Consider the following 22,579-nt stretch of genomic DNA (forward strand, 5'->3'; position numbering starts at 1 on the left):
AACATGATATACTATGGCTTTTTTTTCGACATACTATACTATGCCTTTTTTCACTTTTTTTCGACATACTATACTATGACTTTTTAAAACTTTTTTTTTCAACATACTATACTATGACTTTTTGTCACTTTTGTCGACATACTATACTATGACTTTTTAAACATGCTATACTATGATTTTTTTTTCAACATACTATACTATGGCTTTTTTTTTTACTATACTATGACTTTTTTTTGACATGCTATACTATGGACTTACTATACTATGAATTTTTTTGTCAATATTATGACTTTTTTTCGACATACTATACTATGACTTTTTTTTTTTTTCGACATACTATACTATGGCTTTTTGGGACTTTTTGACCCAACATTTTGACTTTTTTTTGACATGCTATTCTATGGCTTTTTTTTTGACATACTATACTATGAGTTTTTAACATGCTATACTATGACTTTTTTCCACTTTTTTTTTGACTTTTTCTATACTATACTAAGACTTTGGCTTTTTTTACTATACTATGTCTTTTTGACTTTTTTTTACTATACTATTGCTTTTTTGTGACATTTTTTGACATACTATACTATGACTTTTTTGTCACTTTTTTTCCCGACATACTATACTATGACTTTTTCAACATAATACATACATTTTTTTGACTTTACTATGACTTTTTGACATACTATACTATGGCTTTTTATATTGTGACTTTTCGACATACTATACTATTTTTTTGACTTTTTTCGACATACTATACTATGGCTTTTTGGGACTTTTTGGACCTAACATTTTTTTTTATTGACATACTTACTATGACTTTTTTCGACATACTATACTATGAATTTTTTTCAACATGATATACTATGGCTTTACTATATACTATGCCTTTTTTTCACTTTTTTTCGACATACTATACTATGGCTTTTTTAAAACTTTTTTTTCACATACTATACTATGACTTTTTGTCACTTTTTTGTCGACATACTATACTATGACTTTTGTAAACATGCTATACTATGATTTTTTTTTCGACATACTTACTATGGCTTTTTTTTGACTTTTTTTGGACATACTATACTATGACTTTTTTTTGACATGCTATACTATGGTGTTTTTCGACTTACTATACTATGACTTTTTTTTTTTTGACATACTATACTATGACTTTTTCGACATACAACATACTATACTAAGACTATTTTTGGGACTTTTGACTTTTTTTATGACTTTTTTTTGACATGCTATTCTATGGCTTTTTTCAACATACTATACTATGAGTTTTGTCAACATGCTATACTATGACTTTTTTTCCACTATCTATACCATAACTTTTTTGACTTTTTTCGATACACTATACTAAGACTTTGGCTTTTTTCGGCATATTATACTGTCTTTTTTGACTTTTTTCAACATGCTATACTATTGCTTTTTTGTGACATTTTTTGGACATACTATACTATGACTTTTTTTGACACACTATACTATGACCTTTTCCGACATACTATACTATGACTTTTTTCGACATACAATACATACATTTTTTCAACTTACTATAGTATGGCTTTTTTTGACACACTATGTGACTTTTTTCGACACTCTATATTGTGACTTTTTTCGACATACTATACAATGACTTTTGTGACTTTTTTCGACATACTATACTATGGCTTTTTTGGGACTTTTTTGGACCTAACATATTATGACTTTTTTTCGACATACTATACTATGACTTTTTTCGACATACTATACTATGAATTTTTGTCAACATGATATACTATGGCTTTTTTTGACATACTATACTATGCCTTTTTTCACTTTTTTCGACATACTATACTATGGCTTTTTTAAAACTTTTTTCAACATACTATAGTATGACTTTTTGTCACTTTTGTCGACATACTATACTATGACTTTTGTAAACATGCTATACTATGATTTTTTTTCGACATACTATACTATGGCTTTTTTGTGACTTTTTTGGACATAATATACTATGACTTTTTTTGACATGCTATACTATGGTGTTTTTCGACTTACTATACTATGACTTTTCTGACTTTTTTGGACATACTATACTATGACTTTTGTCAACATACTATACTAAGACTCTTTCGACATGCTATACTATGACTTTTTTCGACTTACTATACTATGAATTCTTTTCGACTTACTATACTATGGCTTTTTTGTGACTTTTTTGGACATAATATACTATGACTTTTTTTGACATGCTATACTATGGCTTTTTTCAACATACTATACTATGACTTTTGTCAACACACTATACTATGACTTTTTCCGACATACTATATTATGACTTTTTTTCGACATACTATACTATGGCTTTTTTGTGACTTTTTGGACGGACTATACTACCTATTATGGTATTCCTTAGGTAGTATACATTTTTGACTTTTTTCGACATACTATACTATGGCTTTTTTGTGACTTTTTGGACGGACTATACTACCTATTATGGTATTCCTTAGGTAGTATACATTTTTTACTTTTTTCGACTTACTATACTATGGCTTTTTTGTGACTTTTTTGGACCTACCATATTATGACTTTTGTCGACATACTATACTATGACTTTTTTGACTTTTTTCAACATACTATACTATGACTTTTGTCAACATGCTATACTATGACTTTTTTGTCACTTTTTTCGACACAATATACTAACACTCTTTCAACATGCTATACTATGACTTTTTTGGACGTACTATACTATGACTTTTTTTCCACAATCTATACCAAGACTTTTTTGACTTTTTTCAATATACTATACTAAGACTTTTTTCGACATATTATACTATGGCTTTTTTGTCACTTAATGACTTTTTTCGACATACAATACATACATTTTTTTCAACTTACTATAGTATGGCTTTTTTTGACACACTGTGACTTTTTTCGACACTCTATATTGTGACTTTTTTCGACATACTATACAATGGCTTTTTTTTTTTTTTTTTGACTTTTTCCGACATACTATACAATGGCTTTTTTTCTTTCGACATGCTATACTATGTTTTTTTATGACTTTTTGTCGACATACTATGAATTTTTTTGTGACTTTTTACAACATACTACACTATGGCTTTTTTGACTTTTTTCTGCACTATAGTTTTCGACATGACAAAATGTTCATTTTTATAGTTGGTAGTTTCAAATTCTTTATTGAGTACATATGCAAAACATTCGAAACGAAGCAGTCAATGGCAATGCACATCTCTAACCATAGTAAAGAATGTATGACATATGGGTTTCAAAATAAAATAAAAAGGCAAAACTAAATATCTTATAAAATATATCATGTAAATCGTAAATAAAACATTTGTGGTACACAGTAATTTCAAAATTAACATTCTGTTATGTAAACAGGAATGTACTAAATTGTGCATAATGATTAGTAATATATACAGTGATGAAAATGTAGTGATTAGCTCAGCAGTGTTATGATCCTGAAACTGCCCCTGAGCCTGGTGGTGAGGGAACGGGATGCTGTGGTACTGTCTGCCAGACAGCAGCAGGCTGATGATCCTGATGGCTCCTATTCTCCTGGATGTAGAGTTCCTCCATTGATGGCAGTTACCTCCGGTTGATGTTCTGAGCCATTTTCACCACCCTCTGTGTTAAAAAGTCCTAGTACAGTATGTCAAAAAAAGACAAAGTATAGCTTGTCGAGAAAGTCATAAAAAATAGTATAGTAAGTTGAAAAAGTCATAGTATAGTAGGTCATAAAAAGTCATAGTATAAGTATCCCGAAAAATGTAATGTAAAATCTCAGTATAGTATGTCAAAAATAAGGCCATAGCATAGTAAGTCGAAAAAAGTAAAAAAAAGATAGCATGTCATGGAAAGTCACAGAAAGGTCATAGTATAGTTTGTCGAAACAAGGCATGTTATATGTCGAAAAATGTCATAAAAAGTCATAGTACTATTAGGTATGTCATAAAAGGTCATAGTATAGTATGTGTAAAAATTCATAAAATGTCATAGTATAGTATGTCGAATAAAAGTCTTAATAACGTCTTAATAAAGGTCTTAAAAACGTCATAGCATACTATGTCGAAAACAATCGTATTAGGGTATGTCGTAAAAAGTCACAAAAATGTCACTAAAGTCATAGTATAGTATATTGAAGTCATTATAGTTTGCCGTATAAAAAAATGTATAGTATTATTTGTGAAAAAAAAAAATCAGAAAAATGTCATTGTATAGTATGATAATTAAAAGTAATAATACAGTATGGTAAAAAGTCAATAATGTGATAATTTTTGCTGTAATTATGTGATAGGAAAGTATGTCAAAAAAATCTTATCTTATATTTCTGAATATTGGGGTGTACCAAGTCCTTCTTGCCAGACCACCTTAACTGCTAGACCACACAGCGACGGTGTGTCTGCAAATTGGGCTCATGAAGGAACTTGTTTTACTGGAACATTTGCACCTCGCAAAAGAAAACGGCACGTAAAATATTAAATGAAGTGAAGTGTTAACCATGACACATTGACGTGAGCTATTCATATCAGCTGGATACGTGGTTAAACGAAATTAGCTTGCATGTGTATCGCTTTATGTAGTTTGTCCGTAGCAAATCCCTGCCAATCGGTCCCAAACATTATCCTTATATTCAAATATTCTTAGTAAATCATTACAGTTCAAATTTTCCTCAAAACGTGCCATCTTCAGCTTGAAGTTTGTTGATGTTTCCCCAAACCAAAAGTTTTGCAAGCCGAGGGACATCCAGTCAATGAGTAGTCGGCGACATAGACGGGGGGGGGGGGGGCACGTACATGTGTGTTTTTCTAACACACGTGTACGTGTCCCTTTGTTGTGTTCCTAAACTGCATTCTTTTGTGATTTTTAAAAGCCAAAGAATGCAGTGGCCCGGGGGCCTACTTGTTGGTAGCTGAGTCTGTTTCTACAAAGTCAGACAAAGTCCCTGAACATCAGTGAACACTCCTGCGACATCACGAATTCCCCCTGGACGGTCACATGGCCTTCAGAAACAAAGAGAGGGAGCAAAGAAACAACAGCAAAAAGTCACCAAAGTCTCTAACTCGTTCTCTCTGTTGTGGTCCCCCCCCCCCTGCAGTGATCGTGGTGATGTTTGCTGCCCTGAGGAGACAGAGGAAGAAGGAGCCTCTGATCATCTCCAAAGAGGATGTCAGAGACAACGTTGTCAGCTACAACGACGAAGGGGGCGGAGAGGAGGACACTCAGGCCTTTGATATCGGCACGCTGCGCAACCCGGAGGCCATCGAGGAGAGCAAGCAGCGGAGGGACATCGTCCCCGAGACCTTCTACCCAGCGGTCCGACGGCCCGCGCTGCCCCCGATCCGGGACACCAACGGGGACGTGAGAGACTTCATCAACCAGAGGCTCCAGGACAACGACAGCGACCCGACGGCGCCGCCTTACGACTCCCTGGCCACCTACGCCTACGAGGGGAACGGCTCCGTGGCGGAGTCCCTCAGCTCGCTTGACTCGGTGACCACAGAGGGCGACCAGGACTACAACTACCTGAGCGAGTGGGGACCCCGGTTTAAGAAACTGGCAGACATGTACGGGGGCGACGACGACAGCGACAGGGATTCCTAACGAGAGCCCGGCACGGGAAGAGAAAAGCGCGGAAATCAAAACGCGCCCATGAAACTTTCGTGCAATTTTTTTGGGCGCACGCGTAGCGAGAAAAAAAGGACCGAGAAACGAGCACCATTTGTCCAAGTGCTCTTTCACCGCTACCGCGCACCATTCAGTTGTCCCTCCGGTGACCGGACGTAGGCTTTGTGTGTCAAGTCAGTGTTAGTTGCATTTTTTTTTTTTTTTGCCAGGGTGCAGTGAAAAGAGACTTTGTGTCAAGACTTTTGTGTGTGTGTGTATATACATGAGGCCCAAATATACCGATTTTATTTCTTCTTTTTCTCCAAAGCTGCGTTTGATGGACATGTTCAACAAGCAGTTTTGTAAAACCAACAGATACGCCTATGTATTTTTCAGTGTTTCTCGGACAAAAACATGCTGCATATTGTGAGTTCTATCTTAGCTTGTGTACGTACGGTAATATGATACAATACGCTGTACAGTCGTTTTGTTTTCTAGGGATTTTTATTCCAAACGATCCCCTCTTTCAGCGACGGCTGCCTCACGTTAGCCACAGTTTTTTGCTCGAGCCAGAACATTTTGTCATCCTCATCTCTTGATGAGAAAAATGTGAAATCTCGATACAGGTTGGGTTGGGATTGGAGAGGTACGCATAATCAAATTTTTCTTCGTCGTGGCACGTTGCTGTCGACGAGTGGCTAATTGTTCTTTAAGGCTTACAAAAGCCGTTCCCGCTTAAAGCTTGCGTGGAATTTACAGCCACATCTGACATCTGAAAAAACACTAGTTAAGTTATTTTTGCAGTATCGGATTTCCATCTCCACACAGCTTTGATCATTCGCAGTGAGGTGAGCCAAATACCAAATATTTCCCTTGTTGAGCTGAATGTCTTCAGAACCATTTTTTTCTCTGTGCAGCCAACTGGCTGAAAAATGAAGTACACAAAATAAGTGTTATTTTCTAAGATACATTGATAAAAATGTACCAATCTAAATGTGCACCATCCTCAAGAGGAAAATACTGGTCTTGTTGGACTTTTCTTTATTTTTTTGTTGCTCATATCGACCGCGGAAATGTGTAAATGTTTCACTCTGTACAGCATGGTGTTAAGTCCCATTAACTGGAGCTTGAAACTACGGCATTAGATTAAACATCTCGTGGACAGTTAGCATTAAAATGAATCATGCAAATTTATTTTCAACAGGGAAAAGTAACATTTGAATCAACGTACCAAGCCGGAACAATGATATGTCGACTGGAATTAAAACAATTATACATGCGCATTTAAACTTGGACTCGGTCCATCTGTAAAGCTTTTATGCTTTTACATAAGCATCAAAGTCTATAATATGAGTCAAAAGAGTTGCCTTAAATTAAAAAATACAAATCTTCTCGCCTGGATTTTCTTAAATTTGGGGGTCAGATTCTTTCCAAAAGAAGAGAAAGAACCATCTAATTGTGACCTACAGCATTAAAAAAAGAAATACAAAATGAAGGATTTTCTTACACTCGTTTGATCAACATTTCGTGTCCTGAGATGGGCTCGGCCCTGCACAGTCGAATGTATAATAATGTAACATAGCAGTTTTTGGAAATGTGCCAAAAAGCAAAGAACACCAGTATTTTCCTTTAAAAATTCTTCTGATTTCCGTACACTGGTCTCTTTCATTACATGTACTGTATGTAGTGTTGAACATGAAGCCAGTCCAAGTGTTCACCTAACTGATTTCCCAGTGGGACTAAGAGCCTTTTTTTTTTTAAAAAGACCTGACCTTTGACCGGTGTGGAATAAGGCGTCTCTCCGAGACGAGGTCGAAACATTACCCTGCGGCAACAACACACAACGGTTTAGTTTTTAAAAGCGATTTAGAAAAGAAAAAGAAAGAAAAGCAATATCAACAAATTACTTCACCTCCCCTAACAATGAAAAAAAAAATAGTCTGGAAATAACGAAGGCCAGGAACTGGGAGGGCAGAATGATAAAGAGAAAAAAAACAGAAAAGAGGCCAACCAAAACAAGCTCTGCCCTCACTTTAGCAAAAGGCCAACCTGTGAAGAGGCTGACATTCATCAGACATTTGAAACCGTAATATCAAAACACAATCGCAAAATTGCCACAGCGGTACACTTTTTCTCCAAAATCAGGCTCGACATCGGTGCAGCGCATTAAACAATCCAATTGAAAACACAGCGGTTGGAAGATTCTTAACGCCCGGCTATTGTATACGTTTTTTTTTTTTTTGCCCCTTGGTTTATTAGCTCTTTGCTGGCGCTCCCATTGTGTAAGTGGCCATTTTCAGACTGCAGCAACGTTTTCTATGATTACCTATTAATGGTTTTGAAAAACCCTTCACTCTAACAAAGCTGATTTTTCTGCCTCAAGGTCCAATGCGAGGTCTCAAATGGAAATCAACATGACAGCAGCACTCAGCAAAAGCCTTTTTTCTTTTTCCTCCCTTCAGTCTTCACTATTTTCTGTCTTCATACAGGGTGTCAGCATATCGCCATTACGAAGACGTGCTTGTGTTTTCCTATGGAGAGTATAATTGCCTCCAAGCATTGGCGCCATGCTCAGCTAAGATAACAGAAAATGTTGCACATCTCAAAAAGCACCGCCTCTTCTGTTTTGTTTTTTTATTATTTGAGGCAACTAGATGGTGACGCTGATGTCCTCTGTCTCCAGATACAGTAGATCCTGTGGTTGTTGATGTGTAGACACGGTGGGCCCCTGGGGCTCAACCTCTACTGCGGTATATTATGTTGGTGACAATGTGATTGAGCTGTGGAGTTTTGTTAATGTAGAAACAACTTGAGAGGTCGTGGTAGTGTAAGAGGGCCCTACATCGTTGGCTATTCATCAATCTGCTTTGTAAAACGTGATATTTTCTACTGAGTATTTATATGACACAATTAAATATCTTTAAAAATCAGCCTCTGTTTTCTTTGTGAGGTATTATTTAAAAAAAAAAAAATACATTAAATCGAGGGTTACACATCTGACAGGTTTATGTACTTGTGTAGTAGATCCAAAGGACTGCTCACTGTTTTTTCTTCGGGGTTATGAAGGATAATTTAACTTTTATCTGAAATATGATAGCAGCCACGGGCTAGCAGGTAAGAGATTTACCATCCTCAAAGGTATGTATGTATTATCTACAATAAATCTCAGTACAAAAGACTCAACTCTACACGCGAGATAGTAATTCATATGACGGCCGTTGTTAAATAGCTGGATCCAGAGGCTACTGAGCTGAGGAAATTGTTAATTAGACAATCTATAATTAAGATCTGTCAGACAGCCAATCGGATTTGGAGAGAGGTTTAAAAAAAAGAGAGAGGGGGGGGGGATAGAAAAAATCATTTTGATTATTAGAGGATGAGTGGCAGATGTGGGACAGATGGTGACATTGTAGTGATTGACTATAATTGACTCAACCCTTTTTCTGGTTAAGGCCTCTTAGCGGAGCACTGAGCGAGTACGGATCACAATAAATGCAAAAGAATGATTTTCGACAGTTAATCTGAAACTTTATTTACAATAAAATATTCCATGGTTTATTTAGCATTTCATACTTCATTTAAAAACTTTTTATGGCATGTTTCAGTGACATTGTGAGCGCCTGCTGTGTTTTTGGGTTAAAATGTTAACTCAATATTTAAAGATTAGGCAACAAACAAACATAAGACAACATAAGGCCACTTTTGACAGTGCTACAGTACTAAACAGCATAAAAGATGAAATCGTGGACAAAAAAAAAACTAATTTCAGCCCAAATCTCTGGGTTAAGCGTCAAAGCAACCCAACTAATGCTCACCTGTGTCCCACAAATGTCCGTGTAGAACTTAGGCAACAGTCAATCATCATTTCTAAACTATCACAGCTCCACAGTTTACTTGTGGCGTCTGTATTTTGCCAACTCTTGCCTGGACGGCTGCCACCTTTGCAGTCAGAGCTCCTTAATGTGGATGTGGATCCGGATTGGCCTCCAAAAAAAAAAAAAAAAAAAAAAAGGTGCTGTCACTTCCTGCATTCCTCCGGCTCGTCGGTCTCCTTCTCCTGCCGCTCCCGCTCTCGTCTCATCTCCTTCAGCTCCTGTCTGTATTTCCGCTCGATGAAGCGCTTCTGATGAGCCATCTGTGGGAAGTTATCTGGTACAGGGAGAAGCAGAGTGGGAAACAGAGAGAAGTCGACCAAGGAGAACAGATAAAGAGAGAGACACAAAGAGGCAGGGGTGTGAAGAGACAAGGTCAGTTTCCAACTGGGCGAGGACAGCAATTTAGGGCTCAAATTGCACAGCCTATAGTTTTCATAGCAAGTGTCATGTCACTTTGGTCAAATGAATGATTCAATTGCCCTCATGTTGTTATTTCATTATTAATGATAAAGTAACAAGGAATTAGACAAGCTTTGTTTGGTTTCAGCACACTGACTGTGAGATCTGATAACATAATTACTTCTAAATGAGATCTGCAATAAGATGGTGTGGTGTGACAGCAGAGAAAGTAACAAAAACAGATACAAGCTGATAGTGTGTTAACATAGGCTTCTGTAGTTAGAGCACGGATGATCTATATAAGTTTTGCTTTGAAAACTAACATAAAACTGCTGATTGCCAGAACTCTTTTATAGCTGACAAATGCTAATTGTTGACAACCAGTAAGCTGTAGAGAAAAAAAAAAAAAAAAAACAGGAATCTAATCAGCCATCAGTTTCTAAAGAAAAGTTCTGAAGTCTCCATGTGGGTTTTCTGCTCTCTGCCAACTTGGCTGAAGCCACACAACCAATGAGGTTTTCGAAATTGTCAACAGTAATGAGCGAATTGGAAAGGTTAGGGGTCCTGTTCATCAAGGAAACACACTCAAAAATGCACCTAAACTTCTTTTCAAATCTCAACCAAGACACAAATGAGTTATTGAGGCCATAATGTGTTATGATACAGTTATAAAGATAACTTTGCATTTCAATTAAGACATTTGCTATTTTGAGACTGAACCACTACAACAATTTCTTTTCAGCCAGTGGTGGTCATTATTTGGTACTGCATGTATAGCCACGCTGCATCACTGTCCTGTGATAACCACGCATCTCCCGAACGTCAACTTTTCACGAGCTAAGAAAAACAATTGTTTGGTGTTAAAAAATGTCAGGAAAAAAATTAATTAAGTCATTAAGACTCCCCCTAAAGCCCAAGCGTATTCAAACCGGTCGTTTTGTCTGACCAGGAGTCCAAGCGACTAGAGAAACCATCACAATTCACGAACCAGAGAATTAATTGCATTTTTATTTCTGAAAAACATAACTGTAAATCAGTGAAATAACTAAACGTGTTTGCTCTAGCTGCAACTAACAATTCAACTAATAATTACAATTATCAATGGATTTTTTTGTTCGATTGATCCACAAATCGTTCATTCTGTGCAATATATAAAATGGATAGTGAAACGCTCCCATCACATGTTCTGAGAATTTCAAGATGACATTTTCCAATGCCTTTCTTTTTTTTTTTCAACCAACAGAACCATGACCCAAAGATATCCAAACAACCATTATATTAAACAGAAAAAAGCAGAAAATCTTCTCCTTTGAGAAGTTGGAAGAAGAGAATGTTTGGCACTATTTTATCACAATTTTTATCAAAATAGTTGTTATTTTTCTGTCCGTCGACTAATCAATTCAGCTTAATTCAACTCCAAACTAAGCAGAATTTCCCACACCATAAAGGAACACATAATCCTATTTGGAGATACCTGGAATTCACTGGAAGCTTTAGTTTCCTGTGAAATCCAGCAGGATTCAACCCAACGACCCATCAGGCAGCACTGTTAGTAATTTTGTTATTCAGAGCTTAGCTCATTTCCCATTAAGTGTTTACATTACTGGGTCCATCCACTGCACACACTCAATTTAAAATGGCACGCATGACAGAGGCCCGGTGGCTTGTGTCAACTCGCTGAGACACACATTTGACTGTGCAGTTTTTCCGGTCACTGACCATGACCATGCAAACCTCAACAAATTAAAATCAGTCTTTCAATATTTTTTCCCCAAAGAAGTTTTAAAGTCAGTCTTTGACGGAAAATAGAGACGACCCACACAAAAACAAATCTAAAAGTTGTAATTCTGGCCTTTCTGTTAGTGGTTTATTATACAAAGTGTATTTTGGCTCTGTACTTTAGCAAGTTGAGTTTGTAATAAGAGGGAAGGTAGAATGGTAGATGAGAGTTGTAGCCCTTTGTATACTCAAATTGAAAAAGGACCAAACCATATTGAACTAATTTACATTTGATTGTAAATGTAGCAGACACTTGTATCTTCCCTGGTAAAGCACTGTCAGCTGTTGGAGACTTTTTGACTCTTGTCTTAAAGGACAATTCCGGCGCAAAATGAACCTAGGGATCGGTTTTCATGCTAATTGAATGTGTCTATAGCTTGAAACTAGCTACCGAAAACCGGTGTTTAGCTGCTAACGCTAGCTTTCGGGGCAAAGGGTAAATCGCTATTTCTACACCATTAACAAGGCTCAAAATAGCACCACTCTTAAACGGTAGCATAATGATGGTCCCTAGATGCAAACCGAAGCATTGAGAACTTTGAAAGTGTACAGACAGTTTATTTACAAAGATAGATTATAAAGACAGTAGCGTTAACGTTTACATGCAGCCGCCATCTTGGTTAACAGTCATGACCAGTCGAACGACGAACGCCGTGCAACCAGTAACGTAGCTCAAACACAGCGTTGTTATAGGTGTAGAAATAGTGATTTACCCTGTGCCCCCGAAAGCTAGCGTTAGCAGCTAAACACCGGTTTGCGGTAGCTAGTTTCAAGCTACAGACACATTTGATTAGCATGAAAACAGATCCCAGAGAACGTTCGACTCGGTACACATATGTTCAGGTTCATTTTGCACCGGAATTGTCCTTTAAGCAAGTAATACACTAACCTTTCCAAGAAGTATTGGGTCATAAAACATGCTTTGTTGTCTTTGCTTGTTTGTTTCTGATCATTTCCCTGGTACTAACCTCGGAAGAACCGTTTATAAAAAGGTCTACAAGTTTGCTCAGTGTAGTTGTAACCATCCTCGAACACCTTAAAGCCGAGAGCCAGCACTTTAACCTCACACACAGTTTCATTTCAAATCCAACGTGCTGCAGTACAGAGCCAAAACAACAGACCATGTGTCACTGTCTAAATACTTAGGGCCTGTGCTGCAGATAGTGTATATTATCCTCTGATAAATGGGAAAATTTAATTATTACTATTGTCCAGACAGTGGACTCGCAGATGATAATATGGCGCCTTAGGGGTTTGAGCAAACTATTCAACTATCTGGTGTGGATATTGTGTTATCCAGAAACGGCTGCTGTCCCGCTGCTGTCCCACTGCTGCAGACGCACACCCACGGTTGGAGACAAACACACCACAGGAGCACAAGTAAAAATGTCTCTCACATTATCCATCTGGGTTGTGCTCAAAGCCCTCTCTGGTGCTGATGAGCTATTCCAGCAGTTAGCAAATCAGTCATTTGAAACCTCATCACTCCAAAAAGGTTTATTTAAAGAACGCCTAATTTCTAATAAAGAGCACAGGCAGAACCTTTTTTTTTTTTTTTTTTTTTGTGTGCGTTTCCTGTGTTAAATGAACGCATTTGAGAATTGTAATCATTTAAGTAATTTATCAAGTTAGAAATGCAAGAAATTCTGTTCTCTGTGTTGGTCAGACAAAACAGAATTTCACCCCAAGGTCTAAGATGCTGTGAGGTATTTTTCACTATTTTCTGTCATTTTATGGACTGAATAGTATTTGGCCTCAGGGTGGGCCTTAAAACACATTCTTCAACTGGTTTTCTGGAGGAATTGGCTGTAAAACAACTAGAGGCCATGGAATACCTTAGTTGTTGTTGAGAGTCGAGAATTCTAAAACCTTCAATGGTAAATGAAATACTAAAATTCCCATAACATTTGTGTTTGACGTGTGAATAGGAGGATGTACAGTATTCTGCCTTTTGCAACACTCTAGTTCATCATTATGGCAACAAAGAGAGACAGACCAAGATGACGGCAATATCCTATTAAAAGGGGGACATATCTAATAAGAATCCCAAAGAAAAAATGTGCTGAGAAACAAACAAAAAAAAATTATTCTGAGGATAATTTCAGGTGCGCACACAGGCATGGATACACACAGAAACACAACAATATGCTTTTGGGGCGTAAGGAACAGTTGGTGAGCCTTGGAGAGAAAACTACATATTGCAGTTAAAATATGGAAATCACCAGCATTTTTCTCTAGGAGAGGACTTGAGAATAACCCACCCGAGAGGAAAGAAGAAGAAAAAAAAAAAAGGCTTTGGCCATTTACATTGTTTAACATGCGGCACAAGAGCAGGCGTCAAAGAATACGGGTTGCTAAAGAATACACAAGCCTTTTCATTTCAGTCTGTGTTCAAGACGTGGAGAATTCTCAGCTGTCCAGCGTTCTCGAGAAAAGCACCTTTGAGAAACGGCGCACTCTGTGTACTGATTACCCTTAAGGTTAAGGTGGTAACGCAGCACTCAGGTCTTTTTGTTTATCGACAATTCCTCTCAAGGATGCGGATTACAGTCTTGAGATTCGGGGAGTAGCTGCTTTTGGAGCAGCGCTGGCCGTTGGTTGTGGTGTGTGTGTGTGTGTGTGTGTGTGTGTGTGTGTGTATGTGGGGGGAGGGCTAGGCAACAACATGGCCTGTTGTGCCCGGCACCCGACATGCAGTGCTGAAATGCGCGCTCACACAGCAGCTGGATGTGGAATCTGCGATGAGGGATCAGCTCCCCTTTTAAGGGCACAAGAACATACAGTGTCCTTTCACTTAGGCATTCACTATTCAGCCTAAGCTCAGGCTGTGAGAGGACTCCACAATAGACTGGGTCGGCTGAGTCTATCACCTAGAGCTCGCGCGCACCACATCAGTCAACAAGCCAATAGTGCACCTGTATAGTGCTGCTAAGGGATTTCCCTGCCGTGCCAAAGGCCAAACAAAAGGCTCAAGACATTGAATGGAGATCCTGCATACTGTATTTTACTTTGCCTCTATCCATCCAATGCTTCTATCTGGAGATTAAGGGGTTTAGAGAAAGCGGAGAAAAAAAAAAAAAGTAGTCCCCCCTTCCAGCAGATCGAGGCTTCTTCTCTTATTCAACAGATATTGCATTGTTTGAGAAACAAGCAGCTGCGGGGAAGCTAACAAAAAAAAAAAAAAAATGAGAAGGGGAGGGGGGTGAGACTTGGAGAGGGAGTGGAGACTTTAAACAGAGACAGTATTATCTGAAAGGATGCATGATAAATGGTTAAGCCGTTTCCATGTATATTTGATGTCGCCTTAGTCCTAAAGGTGCATGGTGCATGGAGCCCTCAGGCTCTGAGAAACCCTGCACCACCAACTCCTTCCTCCCGCTGACTCTGTTCCCCTAGCTGGCTGCTCTCAGCTCGATTTGTTTGCACTCATCTTTCTCCCAGTCTGGGCCTTGGTTAACATTTAATTCTGCCTTGACAGATACAGGCAGGAGACTGTCAAAACGTGGGGCCATCAAATAATGAAATGTGAATCAGCTCAGCCACCAGCGGATCGGGCCGCAGACAGCACACACACCAAATATTGGGCCTTGCTCTCTTTAATGAGCTCATAGCTGTCTGACTGAACACAGCCGTGTCTCTCACCTCTCCGACACCACTGGAGCCGCGGATTTCTTGTCTGCCCGGGAAAAGCTCTGCAGCAGAAACAAAAAGTTCAATCCTGCCTCAAAGTGCTCCTGATACTCGAGGAGGCCTTAAATAAAACATGGAAATGAATCCTGACACGTTGCGGGGAGCCATCTTCGATCCGAGAGTAACACAAGGTAGGGCTGTTGTACAAGAGGAGTAATGGTGTAGCCGATGCTGCAGTGAGGGCCAACAAGACAATCAATGACGAATTACATGACACCGGGGCTAATGTCCTTGATTAGTCTTGCTATGAGAACAAATGAAGCGAGGCCCTCGACAATCACACAAGAGACAATGCGGCTCCGAGAGGAGTTGATGCGTCAGGCGGCTCTGCAGCAGATGAGCTTGAGTCTGATTATATAAGCTCACGGTCAGGAGACACACAGATCCTTCAAAGGAGGGTTTTAACTCTGCTGACTGACCTGCCAAAAAGACGTTGAACAATAACAGAATGTAAATGATTCATTTAGGCTTGAATAGTGAATTTAGAAAAAATACCATCAGACTATAATTAATAAAACACTAAATGACCTCTAAATAATGAGCGCTACCTGGAAACGATAGATGGCGGAAAAGATCTGATCAACCACAACTAACGATTTGCTGGGGGGAGATTTGTGTAGCCAGTAGAGCTCAGATCGGGCCCAAAAAAAATACTAGCAGAGCCCGGCGCAACAAATTAACTGTAATTATGAGCCCCAGCCCAATTTAAACCCGAAGGGGTATGCTTGGAGAAGTAACAAAAGAGGACAATGAAGGCTGACTATCAACTTTTCTGCCATAGCGAGCCTGCTTCATGTGTCTGTTCATCGTCGCCGTTTTTTTGCTGTCATAGGCGAGCAGCGTGCCGCACTTAAAGGAACACGCCGACTTATTGGGAATTTAGCTTATTCACCGTAACCCCCAGAGTTAGACAAGTCCATACATACCCTTCTCATCTCCGTGCGTGCTGTAATGCTGTCTGACGGCTCCAGCGGCATCAGGCCAGCACAGAACATGCAGGTAAATGGTTCCAGCAATCTTACTGCTCCGAATAAGTGACATAATAACTCCAACATGTTCCTATTTACATGTTGTGATTTATAGTCACAGCCTGTACAAAAAACAACGTAACATGAGACACAGCCGTCTTCTAACTGTAAACAAACCGGGAACTATATTCTCAAGCGGAAGAATATAGAACTTGGGCTCAGTGATATGCTCGCAGCAAGCCTGTCTGAGAATATAGTTCCCGGTTTGTTTACTGTTAGAAGATGGCTGTGTCTCATGTTACGTTGTTTTTTGTACACGCTGTGACTCTACAAATCACAACATGTAAATAGGAACATGTTGGCGTTATTTTGTCACTTTTGTCACAATTGGGAGCAGTAGGCTAGTTGGAACCAGTTACCTGCAGGATCTGTGCTGGGCTAAGCTAATGCTGGAACCGTCAGGCTGCGTTACAGCACGCACGGAGATGAGAAGGGTATGTATCGACTTGTCTTCCTCTGGGGGTTACGGTGAATAAGCTAAATTCCCAATAAGTCTGCGTGTTCCTTTAATGCACTCGACTAAGCCGACACATATGTTGTCACTGCCCACGACTTTGGTTCCATACCTGCAACTTTCCTCCAAACTTGCTCAAAGGTAGGCCACTTCTCCTGTTTTTATTTTTTTCTTTACATCTTCAAGCTCCATGTTGCACTTAAGCTACACAATACAGCACAGCAGGCCCAGTGTGATGCGTGCGAGTGGAGTAGACGCTGCGCATGATTATGGCATAGCTTTTCCCCCACCCAATTAGGCTAAGGATAGTGGTGGAAAATATCTAGTTTGGGCTTGGGCAGAGAATCTAACCTCTAGTAGCCAGTGCTTCCACATCAAGATAGTGTATTTGTGTCCATCGACAAATCACTATTATTACTAGACTAATATAATAATGGTCAAATTCAAAATTGCACAGCCCATCTGCGTTTTTAATTCTCTAATGATTAGTTCAAATCATATAATTGACAGGCTCACCTCAGGTATTCAGGAGCCCTGGGTGAAAAAACATTTATGAGCTATGGTGGTGAGAGTTGTAAATTGGCAGGTTCAAATGAAGTGACAATACAAAGTCAGACAAAGCCCTTGATCTGGTAGCATTTTGTGCCGAAAGGAAGGAAGAGTTGAAGAGATGATTTTAAATTAACTGACCTTTTAAAAAGGCATTGCTAATCTAGTCACATGAAACAGCAATTTATGAGGGGGGAAATGTTCATTTGCTAGAAATGAGCATCTATCAATCATGATGACAGAGCTGCACACTGGGGAGAGGAAATGGGAGGAATTTAGGGACGGAGGAAGACACAGAAGAGAGAGTGTGTGTGTGTGTATGGAACTACGCCCCCTGATAAGGAGGGAGGGAGGTGAGGGAGAGGGGCCAGAAGCAGACAGAAAGGGAGACCGAGTGAACAGCTTTAAATAATGCCACCATAATGCCAATGTTTCATAAAAAAGCTAAAGCTTGGGCACACAAACAGTATCAATCACAGGTAGCTGGAGAAGGCTGTATGAGCCAAATGAAATCAAAGTCTGACCTTCCTACCCTTTGCAAGTTCTACAGGCCTGTTCCAACAAAGCCATTTGTGCTCACCTCCAGCTAATTAGTTGAGTAAAGAACAAATTGTACATCGGATTAATGTGCTGGTCACGGGGATAGCAAGCGAGTCCAGTCCAAAAATTACACTTGAAAACGCACCCAACTATTCACACACTCAGTTTATTGTATGATATTATGCATCCACATACATATGCATCGAGTATAAGTAGGCGAATAAGAGATGATGGAAATGGCTCGTGGATGTGTTTCTGAGAGCCCTGTAATTGTATTTTTACTTGGCAGCAAATGAGACATTGTAAATGCCTAAAAAACACTATCTATTTTCCTTAAGTGGTGGTTGATAACAAGATGAAAAACAGCCAAGGAGTGAAGCAGCACACGGGGAAGGCAGCTCCCGCACTCCTTCAAATCTGAAGAGGAGCGCTGAGCACAAAAGAGTCGCTCCGAGTGTAAAGCCTCGTTCTAGTGGTCTGTAAAAAGGCTAGAAAACACAAAAAAAAAAAAAAAAAAAAAAAAAAAAATACAAACTTTGTGGCGGCCCTCGACACAAACTTCCTGCGGCCCCCCTCGGGATGATCGACGCAGTGAAGGGCGCTTAGCTTCCCCCGTCCTTGTTTTACTGGTTCTCCATCTCTGGCTAGGCCCCATGCCTGTGCTCTGGGCTAGCACTTCAAACAGCCTAATGTCCTATATGTCGTAGCCAACCGGCTGGTCAGGCCACAGCTCTCTGCCAGCCATCTTGCATACTGTACAGCCAAGGCTAATATTCAACACTGAGCTGAAGCACAGGAAAGGCTTTAAGTGTGAATATGTGTGTGTGTGTGTGTGCGTGTGTGTGTGTGTGTTGCCAAACAACTCACATTTTTCGAGCGCATCCATCGCAGCTCCCATTTCTGCCTGTTGGATGCTAGATTAGAAATATTTTTTTTTTTAAAAAGGAGACAGAGAGGGAGACAGAGAATGAGGGAGAATAGGTCTTTAGCATATTCAAAATGGCCTTTTTTTGAAACTTTGTCAAAAAAAAAACAGACCCAATATTGAGAGGATTATCAGAAGTGCTTTATATTTGTTTTGAAAGAGCCCTTTTGCCTAACAATCCCAGGTAACACAGTGCACACATTTCAAAAAGCTAAGCCTATTGGCGGCTCTGCGCTGGGCACTGTTTACGCCTGCAATTCGCCGTCCCTCCGTATATATTATGTGCTGTGTGATCATAGGCCAGCGGCGGAGGTGGCTGGGAGCTTAAGTCATGTAAATACAATAACAGTAAGCTGTCAAAGATCCTATGGAAAGGGACAAACTTATCGCCAGCTTAGAGCAAGAGAGAGCGCTTTCAAGTAGGGGGCCGTGGAGGGGATTTTCACATGTGGGGGGGCGAAAGATGTTTGATGGATTTACGTTTCATTTCTCGCAGGCTCAGCTGCGGCTTTATTGTCAACCCCTCCAACCCTGAAAAGGCCTTGGCGCCGAGAAACTTAACAAAGGCATGAATGTGTGAGCGCACGCAGAGGTGTGCAGTCACAAAACAAAAAAATACACACAAACACATCACTGTCCTGCTGTGAACACAATATCCCAGGTAGACCTAAATGCATCCCCTGACGAAGCGTTGCCTGGTCACGGATTCTTCTTCGGCACAAAGTGATATTTCCACAACACAATTTACGTCAAATCAATAACGGATCGATTCGTTTTCATTCTGCATAATGTCTCTCCCGATAGGATAGGCCAACAAGAGCTTAATTGCTATAATAAACACCATCAATAAAGCAGAGCCATTATTCTCGAGCCCATTAGCGGCGCATTGAGAAGTGAAGCTCCATGTCCTGTTGTGTCTTATTATATTGTACCGTCTTACTCACCTTGGGCCTTTGCCACAGCCGATTCGCTCCCCTTTGAAATACACAGCAACGGTGTAGGTGCGAGCGTGTGAGGGCCCCACTGTCTGCAGGGTCCTGCAAATTCAAACACAGAAATATGGGATGACGGGGAGTTGAGAAATAGTAATAATACCCAGGGGAAAGGCACAAGGGCACTCAGGGACATTGTCCTTCAGAGAAATAACAAGAAAAAGGGAGGTGAGAAAAAAAAAAGTTTTCAATTGGAACAAATATAATTCATCTCAAGCGGCGGGTTGAGAGGAGGGTAATAGCGCTTTGATTCAGTAGCATGCTTTTGAGAGTGTGCAGAAGCCATCTGAGGGACATATAAACAGCTTTTAAAGCCTCCCCAACTCCCCACGCCCATCATCTTCAAATACCTAAATCTGTGTTTGGTTAAAAAAAAAGAAAAAAAAAAATGACATGTTGGGAGAGGAATTGAAATAAAAGAATGACAATAATCTTTGAGAGACCCACAAGTCTTTGGTGCGCTAGTAGGGTAAACAATGAAAAAATCTAAAGAGGGACCAACAAATCTAAGAGAAGGATGGGAACATCACTCAACTAATTAACAGGGGTAGCTCATTTAAGAGAGAGAGAGAAAAAAAAAACAAGCTGTCAATTTTGTTACATTTCTGCAGGGACGTAAGTACAAGACAGCTGACAAAACTTGGGAGATGTTTGAAAATGTTAACATTAGCATAAACATCTTAGACCCAAGCTGTGAGTCACCTAAATTATTCACAGACAATTTACTTATTTCAGGAGAGCAATCCATTTTTAATGCAATGTGGTCACTTATGACACTTTATCAATAATGCAGCCCCCTTTCTCACTTACAAATGAAGAAGCACATGTGAGGAGCAAAAAAAAAAAAAAACTCATGAGTGACGTTTTAGGCAAATCTCAACAGGGAAAGCGTGTCGCTTGCCATTATCACGATGCTGAAATAACACAAAACGAGACGGAATAAAAAGTAAATCTGAGAGCTGTTGGAAAATTGTCAACTTCAAGGCAGTGCAAGGATGGAAGTGTGCGAGCGAGAACAAACGGCACCAGCAGAGGGTCTGTACGAGCTTCAGCTCGCACTAAAAGGGGCTACTTACTGACTCAGGCCATTCTCTGCACAATGTGAAAGTGTGTTGTGTGTCTGCTCCCTGGTGTGTCCTGCCCAGACGAGATGTACAGTAAAGTGGTGGTGCTCGGGTTGAGGTACGAATCTGTCATCAGCCAGACACAATCCCCAGGGAACCTTTAGCAGGGGGCTCGGTGCATTAACTCCTTTCCTTCCCTCTTTCTATGTCCTTTCCTGCCCTCACTCTGTCATTTAGTCCCCTTCCGTCTGACTCACACTCTTGTCTCACCCTCCGTTTCTCTACTCTTCACACTTGTAAATAAATTCAGACGGACCCTTAAGACAGTCTGACAGACTTGACGCCAAACAACAGTTGTATGAACTGCTATGAAAGGACTATTATTCTGGTTTATCGACAAACAAAAGGTCAGCTCATCTCATGAGGAGGCTGAACAAAATCATCAGCTGCTGCTCCTGTATATTTGCCGGACAGGACAAAGTAAGCCGTATTTTGCACTCAAGGCCGTGGCGAAAGCCTCAAATTCATCGGTGGCTAGCTTTATGTAAGTTTTTGTCTATTCTTGCCTACATATGTGTCTTTTGAATTGTTGAAATTCAAGTCACCCAGGGGCTCTATTTGTTTCTCGTTCACGTTCTTGCGGGCAACAGAGTTGGAGGGAAGTGTTGATTGTAGTGTCAGAGTTGTGCTGTGTCAAAAATCACAATCGGGCCGCTGATAGACAGAATAACAAACAGAGGAGCTCTGAAAAGACATTCAAATAAATACAAGGAAGAGAGAAAGGGAGGAAGAGGGGACTGATTAAAAGCTGAATTGTGGAGTTCATTGTTGCCAACCGCCCTTGTAAATCCAGCTGACCCCCTTTTTTTTATAGAAAAACACAGTTTGACAGTTTCCATGGTGACAAACGCACTGCTTCATGGCAGCTCTCAAAAGCATTCTGTCAAATGACACTTGCTCTTTGACCTTTTGTCAAATAAGAGGTCTCTTTGGGCATGTTTATATATCACAACAGAGACCTTTACACAGCTATTCAAAATGTTCAGGGACCAATGGCGAAGAGGAAAGTCCTGTAAATTATGTTTGTGCCATTTGATTTCTTTGAATGCGTATTGTGATGCATGACTGAACCAATCTTAACTGTAGACTAGGTCACGTTTGCTTGTATGTACAGTGTACACATGCATGAGTGAATGCACGTGTTTAGGTTATATTAAGACACAAAATCTAAGATTTTACAAGCTAAAATCTGCAAATATATACAAAGAAATAGAATTTAAAACAAAAGATCATGCATAGGATTGGCAGATTTTGCCATTCTCTTTATACCTGGTAGTTTTAATGTGTATGGGTGTATTAGATCAATGATTCCCAACCAAACTAATCATGTTGCAGTTGCTTCGGGGTACATGGAAAAATTGTGGAGTAGCTCAACTAAGTAAACATTTTAAGTTACAATAAAAAAAAAAAATTACACACACACACACACAGAGAGACACACACACACACACACACACACACACACACACACACACACACACACACACACACACACACACACACACACACACTCCATTGTACCTGAACACCACATGTTGAGGGTGCATTAAAAACTAGCAAGTTGAGCAAGTGAACAGCGAAGCTGACATAGATAGCTTAAAGTGGTCGTGA

General features: G+C 39.8%; 2 protein-coding genes across 5 annotated transcripts in view; one reads left to right on the forward strand and one right to left on the reverse strand.

Annotated features, from left to right (window-relative positions):
* The window catches only part of LOC114549130 (cadherin-6), a 77,395-nt gene extending 68,894 nt beyond the window's left edge, over positions 1-8,501 (forward strand). For all 3 annotated transcript variants that reach the window (XM_028569316.1, XM_028569317.1, XM_028569318.1), the window contains one exon: positions 5,105-8,501. In XM_028569316.1, coding sequence (XP_028425117.1) covers positions 5,105-5,610 — 506 coding nt within the window. In that variant the 3' untranslated portion in view covers positions 5,611-8,501. The remainder of the gene's footprint in view (positions 1-5,104) is intronic.
* Positions 8,502-9,124: 623 nt separating this feature from the next.
* Positions 9,125-22,579, reverse strand: part of drosha (drosha ribonuclease III) — a 100,916-nt gene continuing 87,461 nt past the window's right edge. For both annotated transcript variants that reach the window (XM_028569592.1, XM_028569591.1), the window contains exons 30-32: positions 19,797-19,889; positions 18,795-18,841; positions 9,125-9,762 (exon numbers count right to left, since the gene is read on the reverse strand). In XM_028569592.1, coding sequence (XP_028425393.1) covers positions 9,632-9,762; positions 18,795-18,841; positions 19,797-19,889 — 271 coding nt within the window. In that variant the 3' untranslated portion in view covers positions 9,125-9,631. The remainder of the gene's footprint in view (positions 9,763-18,794; positions 18,842-19,796; positions 19,890-22,579) is intronic.

Source organism: Perca flavescens, chromosome 22 (assembly GCF_004354835.1).
Source record: "Perca flavescens isolate YP-PL-M2 chromosome 22, PFLA_1.0, whole genome shotgun sequence".
Lineage (NCBI taxonomy): Eukaryota > Metazoa > Chordata > Actinopteri > Perciformes > Percidae > Perca > Perca flavescens.